General features: G+C 46.6%; 1 protein-coding gene across 2 annotated transcripts in view; it reads right to left on the bottom strand.

Moving 5' to 3' along the window:
* Positions 1-9,229, bottom strand: part of LOC8074937 (bifunctional 3-dehydroquinate dehydratase/shikimate dehydrogenase, chloroplastic) — a 37,932-nt gene extending 28,703 nt beyond the window's left edge. The window contains exons 1-3 of one of the 2 annotated variants that reach the window (XM_002455614.2): positions 8,846-9,229; positions 2,606-2,711; positions 1,092-1,310 (exon numbers count right to left, since the gene is read on the bottom strand). In XM_002455614.2, coding sequence (XP_002455659.1) covers positions 1,092-1,310; positions 2,606-2,711; positions 8,846-9,033 — 513 coding nt within the window. In that variant the 5' untranslated portion in view covers positions 9,034-9,229. Of the gene's footprint in view, positions 1-1,091; positions 1,311-2,605; positions 2,712-6,075; positions 6,424-8,845 lie in introns of those variants that run through there. The other variant, XM_021456795.1, reaches the window with a different exon arrangement.

Here is a 13,814-nt window from a genome sequence, read left to right as displayed (position 1 = left end):
GCGCGGCTGCAAGCTGCTGCGCGCGGTCTCCTTGCACGTCGGCGGGTGCGGGAGATGCGCGATCTACAGCTGATTCAACCCGACACCCCTTCACATCTCCTCCAAGTTGCACTTTGCCGCGTGGATGAGTTCAATCCCGTCCGCTGCGCCACGGATCTTCTGCATTCAGTTCCTCCCATGGTTGCGGGCAAGCTGTTTTCTCCGCGAGCAGCGAACTCAACCTCTGCGTCGGTGGCGGTTTGGAAGGCGCTCCCCTCCCTGTCTATCTTGTCATTGGCGGGAGCACTTTGCCTAGAGTCGCTGTTTTTCATCGCTGGCCGCCACGAGGGCGCCTCCGTTGGTCGTTGTTGCGGCCAATTCCTAATGGTCGTCCATGTGCTTCCCTTTTGTCCAGATGGCGCCCATGGGATCCAGGTGGCCGCACACGTACATATTCATCACGTGGAGGGTGCCCGACGTATCTTCAGGAGTCATAAATAAAGATTTGCATTCCATTTCAGGTCAAAATAATAAAATAAGCCGAGATGTAAAAGGCTTGGTTTTAGGTGTTTGGTTTGTGTGGTCAGGTTGCAGCTCGAGGACGAACTGCATGTCTAGGTGGGGTGTAGTGTTAGAAGAGTCAAGGGCCTATTGGGTCTTAGCCCATTAGGGTTAATTAGTCACTTGCTTAGGGGTTAAGTAAACCTCTCTATATAATGAGAGGAGATGTATCAATCTAATATCAAGCAAGAGATTAGAAGGAAATCCCTTCTCTCTTGCTGGCCGTGGGCAGAGCCCCGCGGCTGGCGTTCCTAGCGCCCAAAACCCTAGCCTTCTCTCTCACTCTCACAGCCGCCTCCCTATGAACAGTACCCGCGCTACAGTAGTGGCGGGTACTGTTCTCGCCTTCAGCCGCCGCTCCCTCAATCCCAGCAGCCACATAACAAGACCACAATGATGGATGTATTTCTAATAAGTTGATCAAACTCGATGGTGGCAGCCACATGATGATGTGAAGAAGCATAAGTAGCCCTACAAATCAAGTGTGGGTGGTTGGGTGGAGAGGAGGGAGGTTCAAGAATGAAATGCATTTCGCTCACAAAAACACTTACTTGGCAGTGTACCATCACTTGGAACATCCGTGATACATCGACAATGTCCTTAGCGGTTGTTGCAACTTTCACTATGTCAGCTCCAACTGCTTGTATTCTAGCAACAAGATTTGTAATTTCCTCACAGGATGGAGTATATTCATAATTATGTGAAGAAACAATAAGTTTACATTTCTCTGGCTTATGGCCAGAAATAAAGCTCATAAATTTGTCTGCAACCTGCAAATAAATAAGTTTGTCACTACAGTAGCTATATGACTATCTACAGATACACAGTGACAAACCGTCAGGCACGACATTCACAAATCAAAGCATCTAATGGAGGCTGAATGTTTTAGTGAAAATTGCTCCTATAGTCTTGAATTTAAATGCATGTGCCATTCAATATGCTCTAGTTTTATTATATAATCCCGACCCAAATAGAGCACTGGAAATAAATTGTCCACAACCCCAAGGTAGTGTAGAAATGAATGTTCAGACAAGTGGTTAAAAAATTAACAGAACAAAATACCACTACCAATACCCTGATATGTGGTATCACCATTACAAGCATAAAGAGTAGAAAACCTTTAATTTATATTTCTTAAAGTGAGAAACACATCATCACTATTTGGTACACAAGCCCATTCTCCCATCATATCATTCTGACAAATAATAATCAGTATTGTTGCAAAACCTCAACATGATTTCTACAAATCAAGCATTTGTGCCAAAGAATTGCTAAGGATGCATTTGATTCTTTGCCTTTTCTTTTTGTCACAGATCTGCTCTTTACTCTACTTATTTCCCTTCACTGAGACTGGCAATACCATTGCCCCAACACCCGCCATGCTTACCACTGAATTAGCCAGCACATTACAGGCTTACAGCTGCCCATACTACTGCTTTAACTGCCACCACTTGTGGCCTGTGGCATCTTCACCACCTCATCACCTCCCCTTCCAACCCCAAACCTACCCAACTGAAATCACTAGTTATGCTCGTTTGCAGAATGCCCCACATCCATGCCCTAGTGTTTTGGAAACTTACATTCTAACCCTATGTCGCCATACCTGAGACAAAGAGCTGCTTATTGCACAGTATAGCATTCAACTTCTGGTGTTGGGTTAATATGTTAGCATGAGCATTGTTCACACCAATTTCCCTTTTTTTTCTCCAGTTTCAGTCACTAGATATATTATCTAAATTTACATTTTAATGATTGTTAATCTGACCAAGACCAAATGACTACTAGACAACTAAAGCATATCAAAATAATTGAAAATGGATTTAAAGTAAATGAAATAAGTTTTCAGCTAGGGAAATGTATGCATAATGTATTGCAAGTGCATATTTGACGCTCCTATGGGGATATCCAACTTTTGATTTGTGTATATACTGTACTTGTACCCAAATGCCAAGAACAGTCATGGGACATTATACATGTAATTTGTACTCCACTTGCATAGTTTCAAGTTCCAATTGTCCAGGCAGTTGAAAAAGCATAACAGATTTGATTGTTCAAACGAACGAACCTTCAATTCAATATCAACATAGTCTACACCTAATTCCATTGCTAAACGTAGTGTCTCAAATCTTGTGGTGTCATCACCTTCATATTGGCCTCCTTCCCAGACAGGTCTGCCAGCAAACAAACAGATGCGTACATTATTTATGCAATGTAAACTGGCATTTCTTGCTATAAAAATCATACCAAATACAACTAAGCTACTACAAAGAACTGAAATGTTTTGTCAGATTTCAACAAAGAGATATGTGCTTTGATAAACAGCGCAACAAATATTTTGGGAACATAAATTTAAAATATTAATATAATAAATGGAGAAACATAGAATTCAAACATTTTCATGTTAGGACCACTTCTTTCTTGACACTATGATGACTGGATAATCAGATCCATTGGTCTAATTGTAGAAACATAAATGAGCTACCTCACACTCATGGGTGTAATTTTATGGCTGATGATACTCGAACAGTGCAGTGTCAGGACAGCAATAATTAAATATAAGAAGGCTTCACGCTGCCCCAACAAATATCTATCTCCAGAAATAATTGATTAGTTTTCAAGGACAGTTATCTTTTGTCATTATTTTTACTGATTTTAGGCCTTGTTTACTTGCAAAATATTTTGCAAAATATGAATAGTATCAATTTCGTTTGTATTTGACAAATACTGTCCAATCATGGATTAACTAGGCTCAAAAGATTCGTCTCATCAATTCCGACCCAATGTTTTCAAGACGTCCGATTAATCGCGATTAATCACGACTAATCGTCCTGGACGGTCGGAGGTACTCGACCAGGCCTCCGACTTGGCCAGAACGACCAGGAAACTGGTCGTCCGATTAGTCGTCGTCCAGTCGCGATTAATCGTCCGTCCAGGTTGTCTGGCGTCCAGTCAGGAGATGGTCTAGGCAGTAGATGGGCTGCATCTCAGAGTTGGGCATAGCTAGCTGCCTTATATTTTGGCCCAAGCCCATTAGGGTTTATGTTGTCTACCCCTCACTCATTTCAGCACAACACATTCACTCCTCTCCTCTCCCGTCCAGCAGCAGCAACCACCTCCATTGCTGCCCTCCTCTCCTCCCTTCTGTCTCCCAGCTGCTCCTCCTCCTCCTCTCCTCTCCTCCCTTCCGTCTCCCAGCTTCTCCTCCCTCCCTTCCTCCCTTCCAGCTGCCCTCCCTCTCTGTGCAAGGGAGGAGGACTGCATGATGAAGATGCTCCCTTCAAGCGTGCAACATGCAGCAGCCAGCAAGACAAGAAAGGGCTCTGCAGCAGCCAGGTAAGTGGCCAGCTGACCTATCTAGACTCTAGAGCCTAGAACATGTATATATATATGGTATAATGTGTATTGTATATAGCTACATAATATATATGCTATATATCAGTCCCCATATGTAGGGGACGACCAGGGGACTCGTCCAGGGTCGATTAATCGTCCTGGACGACGACTAATCGTCCTGGACGACCTGGACGGTCCCCCAGCGTCCAGACACGACCAGCCGTCTTGAAAACATTGTTCCGACCAAACTGTGTAATTAGTTTTTATTTTCGTCTATATTTAATACTTCATGCATACGTCTAAAGACTCGATGTGACGGGGAATCTGAAAAATTTTGCAAAATTTGTTGGGAACTAAACAAGGCCTTAGAAAGCAACTTAATGTAAATTGACAAGCAAGCCAGAAATGTTCTTAAGTTAGCCTTGTTTATATTAAAGAAAATCAAGCAAACTGAATGAAATTAACTCTTGAATAATTATAGAAAACCGCTTATTCAATGATTTCTTAATATGGAAAACAAAAGAAGAAAAATAACTTTAGAAAAAACTTGAATTGGGCACAGTGCCATAGTTAAATAAAAGGATTGAGCCAATAAGTGGGATTAGCTCTATCTGAAAGAATTTGACATTTAAAGGTTGTTATAAAATTAAGGAATGTACAGAAACTAGAACAATACATGCAGCAGAATAAGGCAAACTGCGGTGGACATGATGGAGAATCATGTTGCAGAAGATAATTGACAGCATGAGCATTCCTCTCCAGATGGAGCAAAGTAATTCGAGGTATGTTTTACTTTACCCACACATGGCTGTGTTTGCTGACACGTCAGGTTATAGATTATTATTCCCTACACTACTACGAGCAATGGGTGGAGAGCAATGTTTTCAAGACGGCTGGTCGTGTCTGGACGCTGGGGGACCGTCCAGGTCGTCCAGGACGATTAGTCGTCGTCCAGGACGATTAATCGACCCTGGATGAGTCCCCTGGTCGTATATGTCGTCCCCTACATATGGGGACTAATATATACCATATGTATTATGTAGCTATATACAATACACATTATACCATATATATACATGTTCTAGGCTCTAGAGTCTAGATAGGTCAGCTGGCCACTTACCTGGCTGCTGCAGAGCCCTTTCTTGTCTTGCTGGCTGCTGCACGTTGCACGCTTGAAGGGAGCATCTTCGTCGTGCAGTCCTCCTCCCTTGCACAACTGCACGCTTGCAGCAGCAGCCGCAAGGAAGAGAGGGAGGGCAGCTGGAAGGGAGGAAGGGAGGGAGGAGAAGCTGGGAGACGGAAGGGAGGAGAGGAGAGGAGCATAGCTGGGAGACAGAAGGGAGGAGAGGAGAGGAGGGCAGCAATGGAGGTGGTTGCTGCTGCTGGACAGGAGAGGAGAGGAGTGAATGTGTTGTGCTGAAATGAGTGAGGGGTAGACAACATAAACCCTAATGGACTTGGGCCAAAATATAAGGCAGCTAGCTAGGCCCGACTCTGAGATGCAGCCCATCTACTGACTGGACCATCTCCTGACTGGACGCCAGACAACCTGGACGAACGATTAATCGCGACTGGACGACGACTAATCGGACAACCAGTTTCCTGGTCGTTCTGGCCAAGTCGGAGGCCTGGTCGAGTACCTCCACCGTCCAGGACAATTAGTCGCGATTAATCGCGATTAATCAGACGTCTTGAAAACATTACTGGAGAGTGCAGACTAGTGTCTAGTGGGGTATCTCGCAGGAACATAAACCAATGGTCAATCTGATCCTTGGTCATGACAATTTCCTTTAATATAAGGATTGAAAAGTTAGTTCTAAGTTTCTAGCATGTGTGTATTAGTAGTGTGAGGTCTTAAACATTATCATGTAGATGTTGCAACAATAATTAATGTGGAACACAGGGCAACTTATATTTATGGTGAGATACAGAAGCTTAGCAGGGATTTTGAAGCTTTATATTTTTATTACCAGCAGCTAATTTGTCCAGAAAACAAGATTCAACAAGCAGATAATGCATATACTTCCAGGCACAGCAGCCCTCCTTCTAAGTGATTAAATTTAAAAGCTCATGTCTATCCAGAAAGGCAGCACAAACTGAAACAATAACAAATGTGCAAATTTGATGCTAAAGGGGGCCAACTATGTTCAATATCGTCAAGATTACACATACCAGAAATTAGTACAGACTTCAGGGGCTTACACTGAAAATAACCATACACAAAGGGGGTATTCTTGCATTCATCCCACCACTCCATTTGATCCGCCAAAACAGCGTCGCAAGCCAAGTTAATAGCCTTTACCGGTGTGCCATTATAAAAGATGGTCCCAGCCTACAAGCCACTAAAAAGTTTGAACGTACCCTCATGCCATGACGCTAAACTTTCTTGCCTTCCACATCATTCCATCCACCTTCTGTTAGGTTTCCACCCTTTGACAGCCCTGACATGCGGGCCCGACTAGTGACGATGCCTAGAATACCCTTCTTTCTCTGGCCGGTGGGGCCAAGCTGTAAGCGACTTAGTCACAGTCTTCCTCATCCTGTCATCTTCCTCTACCTCCATCTTATCCAAAAACAGGCCTATGACGCGCGTAGCTCGCCGCCGCCCGTGTGGCTCCTCTGCTCCAGCTGTGTCCCTGCGTGCCCCGCTGCTGGAGCCCGCTGCCCGCGCGGACTTCACCATGGACCTCGCCCTGCTCCGCCGTAGTTGCGGCATCTCGGTCGCGCCCCCCACCACCACATGCTCAGGCCAGTCCGGACGAGCGAGCGAGTGAAACCGCTGCAGCCACGCTGCCACCCGCCGCGCAACAGGGAGAGGAGAGAGAGCAGAGTAACGGGGCACGGCAGCGCCCCCGCAACCACCATGACAGCTCTCTGGAGCTTCACCATTTTCTAATCTAAGGAGGGAGAGGAGGACAATGTGGTTTCCATGGACTACCTACCTTGGTCGATTGCAGCTCAGGGATAGAGATCAACAGAGCGCTGCTGCAACCACCATGGCCGGTGAGCAGAGCTCGCAGCGTCGCGTGTTCCACTGCCTGCAGCCGTCCTCAGCCCCAACCAAAACCGCTGCCAGCTCCGCCTTCTCCTCTGCGCCAAGCGCTTACTAGCCGAAGCCGTCCTCCCTCGTTCGCTGTGGCGCGCACGTGCCCGCCATGGCCATGCTCGAGCAGAGCTCCGACCGCTACATGAGGAAGCCTGTAGCGAGCCCGCTCTGCGCCGTCTCTGCCCTGCCGTCCATGCCGACCACGGCTGCATTCGTGTGGGCTCTACGGGGCCGTCGCCGGAAGCTTGGCGGCGTTCGTGTGGGTGGCTAGGACAGGCACCGCGGTGCCAGATGGAGGCGGGCACAACGTCGCACGGACTGGTGATCCGCGGGTGGGCGCCACAGCTGGAGGTGGCCGCCACCGGGGTGGCCATGCTAGCGTGGCCCATGAGCACCGACCAGTTCATGGACGCATGGCAGCACGGAGGCACGCAGACCTGTGCAGAAGTTGCCCAGCAAATCGGATAGAGGAAGGGAGAAAATAAAATAAGTGAGAAATTTAAAAGAAAATGAGAAAATAAATTCTTGAGGACATTTTAGACTTTTTCTGTTATGACCGGTATTACGTACAAGCGGCGGATAAGTGGCTAGGGGCCACAGGCCGATCGGCCTAGGGGGGGATAGGACCCCAATTTCCATTGTCAATTGCTATTATTTAGGAATATTATTATTTGAGGGAGTATTTTATAAATTATTAGAGGAGAGGAGGATATATATATTAGTAAAGACTCTATTCTGGATTCAAGCAGAAACAATATTGTTTCCAGCTTCCTTTAGGGAGCTGGGAGATCGGGAAGTCCCCAAAACCCTAGCCGCCACCTCTCTGTGAACAGTACGCGCGCTACAGTAGTAGCGGGTACTGTTCACGCCTCCAGCCGCCGCCGCGCCTGCCCCTCACCACGGCGCCCCAACGCCGCTCGCGAGTTCCAGCCCCGGTCTCTCACCCATATCGCCTGCGAGAGATCAAGGGAAGGAGGAGGAACCCTAACATTTTCACTGCAGTTTAACACTGTTAAAGGCAAATATGGAATGGAATGGTGTGGAAGACAACAAAGTTTAGCGTCATGACATCCGGGTGCATTCAAACATGGCATCAGGGTGCGTTCCAACATTTTAGCCTGTAGGACGAGACTATCTTTTATAATGGCACACAGCTAAAAGGCTCAAGTTAATGCATAGCTGCAAACGAAACGCGACTAGGTAATGACTCAATACTGAGTATATCCGCTTGGCAAGTCATGGCTGATTTATTAGGAGAGAAAATCACCACTAAATGGCTAGCAGATTCGAGGCGAACACAGCCTAAAAGCGACAGAGCATGGGCCATGCCGAGTTGAAAAGCTAAATCTCACGAGCCCGGGCACGCCCAGATGGATCCCACACGAGCACAAAATACCCACAGGCGTACCCGTGAATCTGCATAATAATAAATTAATAATACATGCATAGATTATAGAAAAGAGTTTAAGTATGAAAATCAAAACTACCTAGCATTATTCCAACATAAAAAATGGTTCTCTTATATATAAATAGATACGAGGGAGAAAATCATAAATCTATGTTGCTTGCTTTATATATAGTATAAGAAGAGACCTACATATGCCGAGGTTGGAGCAGGTTTACGGGTTTGCAGGTATAAATTTTCTATGCACACAAGATTTTACCCGTTGGGTTCAACTACAAACCCGCACCCACACCCACGGGGACAAAGTTGTACCCGTACCCTCACCTCACCAGCTTTTTACCCGCGGGCACACGGGTAATCTGTACCCGTTGCCATCTTTATCTTTAGAGTAGCCGCACGCGCGCTCCGGATATCCTATAGTGGCGGCGGAATCCATGAAATGAAACGAACCGAACCCAACCGCGGAAGCCATAGCGGGATGCCAAGAGGGGGAGTGAGAGGGCGAGGGGTGGCGAACGAACCGGTAGGTGACGAGGGCCGGGAGCGGGCAGCTGCGGAACAGGGGCGGTAGGTGCTCGCGCGGGCGGAACCCCTGGATGAAGTCGAGCCGGATCTCGACCATGTCGCCGCCGGTGGCTGCGGCGGCCGCCGCGTCGGCAATCATCTCCTCCACCGTCCGCCCCACCAGCGGCACGCACAACAGCGTCATCTCCGCCTCCGGAGTCTGCTACTCCTCCCCTTTCAAATGGCTCGCCCTCGCAGTTGACCCGACTGGATGCGGGATGCGGATGTGGGCAATTGGCAATGGCCGCGGCCGGGAAGACTGCTGGCGAGGGAAGGGCAAGTGGAGGACGGGGGTTGTTGGCAAGGCTGTGATGTGAATGGAGGCTAGAAATGGGAGGGAGGCGGGGGTTGGTGGCGTACTCGCTTTAGCGTAAATGGGACCGGAGCCGAGGGCCTACTCGGGCTTTGTTTACTTGCACCAACTCAAAATTTTTCAATGCATCGAATATTTACACACATGTATAGAGTATTAAATATAGATAAAAATAAAAATTAATTGCACAGTTTGGTCGAAATTTACGAGACGAATTTTTTGAACTTAGTTAGTCTATGATTGGACAATAATTATCACAAACAAACAAAAATGTTATAGTGTCATGGAATTTTTCCGCTCGCGAACTAAACACGGCCTCGCTGTGCATGAGAGAACGTAATATAGTTTACGGAAAAGTTAGCCAATTTAAATTTTGAACAGAGTTATATTAAAAATAGTAATATTTTTATACAAAATAGCTATTATTAAATTACTTATAGAATATATTTTTATCAGAAATTTATTTAAAGATATAAATACTAATATTATTTACTATAAATTTAATCAAAATTGTATAAAATTGACTGATTATCTCATAATTAAATTCTTTTATGAACGAAGAAAGAAGAAAGTACTCTTTCTATCTTATAAAAAGTCAAAAGGCTAGTCACTACCGTCATCGGAACACAACTATGCTTAGTTCATGTGAGAGCTCAGGTTGCTATGTATCTCATGCTCGTATTGTGTCACGCATCCGCTTTATATTACGTGACATTCCATCTCGATTTAAGTCGGTATGGTTTCACATGCTCGCCGCTTGCACCCCCTCAATACCCATGCACATGCAGGTATACACAGCAGCTACATCATGTGCAACATCACATTTATTTTTATAACATCTAGACTAAGTATTTCAAACTACTTATGAAACAGCTAAAACACATGCAACATACGTTTGAAACACGTGTGTAGCCATTACAAAACCTATGCAATATATAGATGAAACATTTGCAACATGTGTGTAAAACATATACAACATCTAGATAAAACACTTGTAACATAAGTGTGAAACATATGCAACATCTAGATAAAACATGCACAACATACGTCTAAAACACCTAAAACATTTGGAACAAATGTTTGTAAATACATGTATCGAGGATATCAATAAGGGGGTACCCATATGTGTATCCCAAAAGAAACAAAATCCCAACCCGCTCTAACAGGAGAAAAAAGCCCAGCGTACAAACCATCTCGGGCCGGCCCAGGAGGAGGCCTCGACGTCCCAGGTGTTGATGGTATTTTCACTATAATTTTCGACCACTAAAACCGTAAAAATGGTTAAGTTTTGGCCTTTTGGGGATAACACCAAGCAACTAAGTAGTGACATAGGTACAATTCACTTGGTTCCACATGTACATGTCATTATTTGGATGCAGGTGCAAACAGCCACTAATCAAGCCTGATCAAGCTCAAATGAAGCAAAGATGATCAAGAACCAAAACCACCGCAGACCAACAAAAAATTGAAGATGACAAGTGGGGACAACATGTGGAGCAAGGTGGTGGGCCAACCCCCCCTCAAGGGTAGGTCGGCCGACCCACCTTTGGTGGGGTCCCACCTGGCCCACACTCCCACCGACCTCAGCACCATCTAGAAGCTTGGTGGGGCCCACATGGAAGCAATAGGTCGGTCGGCCGACCTTGACATGTGGGCCCCCCAAGGTCGGTTTGTCTCCACTGACCTTCCACATGCCAAACATGTGTGGAAATACCTCCACCCTTGATCTATGGCGGTGGGAAAGTCGGTTTGATCCAACGGTGGGGAAGAGGGAGCACGCGGATCGCTGACGTGGCGCTGGAGTAGCCCCTACTCCATCTCTCCCCTATAAATACCCCCTTAGAGAGCATAGTTAAGCATGATGTATCTGAGGAAGAGCTACTCTTAGCTAAGTATGAGAATAGAGAGAAGAGAGTGAGGAGTTCCCTGAGGAGGAGTCCCGGCTTGTCGGGAGTCTTCTTCCAGGAGCGCCTCAGCGGATGCTTGTCTTCTAGTAAGTCTTCCTTCTAGTTGCCTTTCATCTGAGTACTTCTAGTATTTACTTTCTGTCTTAGTTTATTTTAAGTATACAACCGGCCTACTGGCACATTGCTTTGTCTTGTGTGAAGTGCTCGAAACCTTAGCTGGGTCTAGAGTAGTAGAATTAGTGTAGACGTGGTGTCTAGACTAAGTCTGCCCTTGTGGACTTCTTGTCGCACCTGAAGAACGCCAGCAGCGAAGCGTGACAAGCCTCTGCTGGACATTAGGAGTTCTCTTTAGTGTGTTATTAGACAAGTTGCAAAAATAGTTGGCCTGCATGGTAGCTGCCTAGGGAAGTGTTTCGCCACACCCTTTTCACTTATCGCCACAGTAGGAAGGGAGTTAACTCTCGGTATACTTAGGATAGCTTAGCCAGAAGCCAAATACTAGAAATACCTCTCCACCCAATCCTAAACCTTTTGATCATCATCCAATGATTCAATTGGTCTAGTTAGTCCACTTCTCGTTCCCGTGGATAATACGATACCTAGAATACTCCTGGTGAAGTGCTGCATTGACCACCGTCCGCTTGCGGTAAAATAGACTTTCAGGTTATTGACATGGGTGAAGACGAGTACGATCCACACATCATCCTTGGGAGACCGTTCCTCAGCATCGTTAAAGTAATCATCTACATTGAAACTGGAGAAGTCCACATGCACTTCCCCTCTGAGAAGGTACGTCGCTATTTTACTGACCCTAACTATATAGTTGAAGACTCTAAGCAGGTGAAAGGTCCTAATATGGCTAGAGGGGGGGTGAATAGCCTATTTAAAAATTCTACAAACCCACTAGAGCAAGAGGTTAGTAAATAACAAAGCGAAGCTTTTTGCTCTAGCTCTAATGGGGTGTTTGCAAGCCACCTATCCAACAATTCTAGTTGATATAATCACTAGGCACACAAGAGCTATGTCACTACTTACACTAGAAAGCTACCTAAAGTTTCTATGCAAGTAAGTAAGCTACTCTAGTTTGCGGGAATGTAAAAGAGATGGTTTGAACTTTATACCGCCGCGCAGGGGGGATGAACCAATCAATAATATGAAGTCCAATCACCGGGAGAAATCCAATGAACAATCACAATGGAGACACACAATTTTTCTCCCGAGGTTCACGTGCTTGCCGGCACGCTACGTCCCCGTTGTGTCGACCAACACTTGGTGGTTCGGTGGCTAAGAGGTGTAGCACGAACCTCGTCCTCACTAGGACACCACAAGAACCTACCCACAAGTGAGGTAACTCAATGACACGAGCAATCCACTAGAGTTACCTTTCGGCTCTCCGCCGGGGAAGGTACAAGACCCCTCACAATCACCGGGAGATGGCCACGAACAATCACCAACTCGTGCCAATCCTCCTCCGCTGCTCCAAGCCGTCTAGGTGGCGGCAACCACCAAGAGTAACAAGAAAACCGCAGCTAGAACAATCCCCAAGTGCCACTAGATGCAATCACTCAAGCAAATGCACTTGGAATCACTCCCAATCTCAAAAAGATGTTTAATCTATGAAGGAGATGAGTGGGAGGTGTTTGCTTAGGCTCACAAGGATGTTATGTATGCTAGAATGCCAAGAGGTGAGCCCCAAGCCGGCCAAACACGTATTTATAGCCCCTCAAACAAATAGAGCCGTTGGCTCTTTCACTGGGCGAAATACGGGGTCACCGGACGCTCTTAAAGGGGCACCGGACGCTCAACACCAGCGTCCGGTGCTCCAACATCAGCCACGTGTCACGCTCGTGTCAGAATCTAACGGTCACCTGCAGTGCACCGGACGCTGAGCAAGTGAGCACCGGACGGTCCGGTGCACACCGGACTCATGCGCAGAGAGCTCCGCAAACTCGCAGGGTCACCGGACGCAAGCCACCGGACGCACCCTGAGCGTCCGGTGCTCACCGGACTCATGCGCAGAGAGGTTTGCAAAACATCCTCACACCGGACGCACACCACCGGACGCTCCAAGCTGCGTCCGGTGTCTATCGTCCGGTGCCTAACCCTAACCGAGTCAGGCAGCCTACACACCGGACGCTCAGACACAGCGTCCGGTGCCTCTGAGCCAGCGTCCGGTGAGTGTTCCTCAGCAAGAAACACTCCCGCGACTTCTCCAATTTTCCCACCGGCGCAATAGAAAGTATGCACTTCATTTTCTCAAAAGCGCCGAATCCCGCCTCGCAAGCTCGGCGGGAGGGAGAGAGGAACCCATCCTCTCTCTAACCTTCAAACTCCACCTCCTTCTCAAAGTGTGCCAACACCACAACGTGTAAACCAACATGTGCACGTGTGTTAGCATTTTCACAATCATTTTCTTTGAAGGAGTTAAGTTAGCTCACTAGGTTCTAAATGCAAGCACATGAACAATGACACCTAGTGGCACTTGATAACCGCTTAGCCAAAGCATTCCCCTCTTTATAGTACGGCTATCTATCCTAAATGTGATCACACCCTCTATGGTGTCTTGATCACCAAAACCAAAACCCTAAGCAATACCTTTGCCTTGAACTCCATAGGGTTTTGTTTTTCTCTTTCTTCTTTTCCAAGTTGAGCACTTGATCATCTTGTGGTCATCACCATCATCACCATGATCATCACTTGCTCCAT

Source organism: Sorghum bicolor, chromosome 3 (assembly GCF_000003195.3).
Source record: "Sorghum bicolor cultivar BTx623 chromosome 3, Sorghum_bicolor_NCBIv3, whole genome shotgun sequence".
In the NCBI taxonomy this organism is placed as follows: domain Eukaryota; kingdom Viridiplantae; phylum Streptophyta; class Magnoliopsida; order Poales; family Poaceae; genus Sorghum; species Sorghum bicolor.
This window is presented reverse-complemented; position numbering and strand designations above follow the sequence as displayed.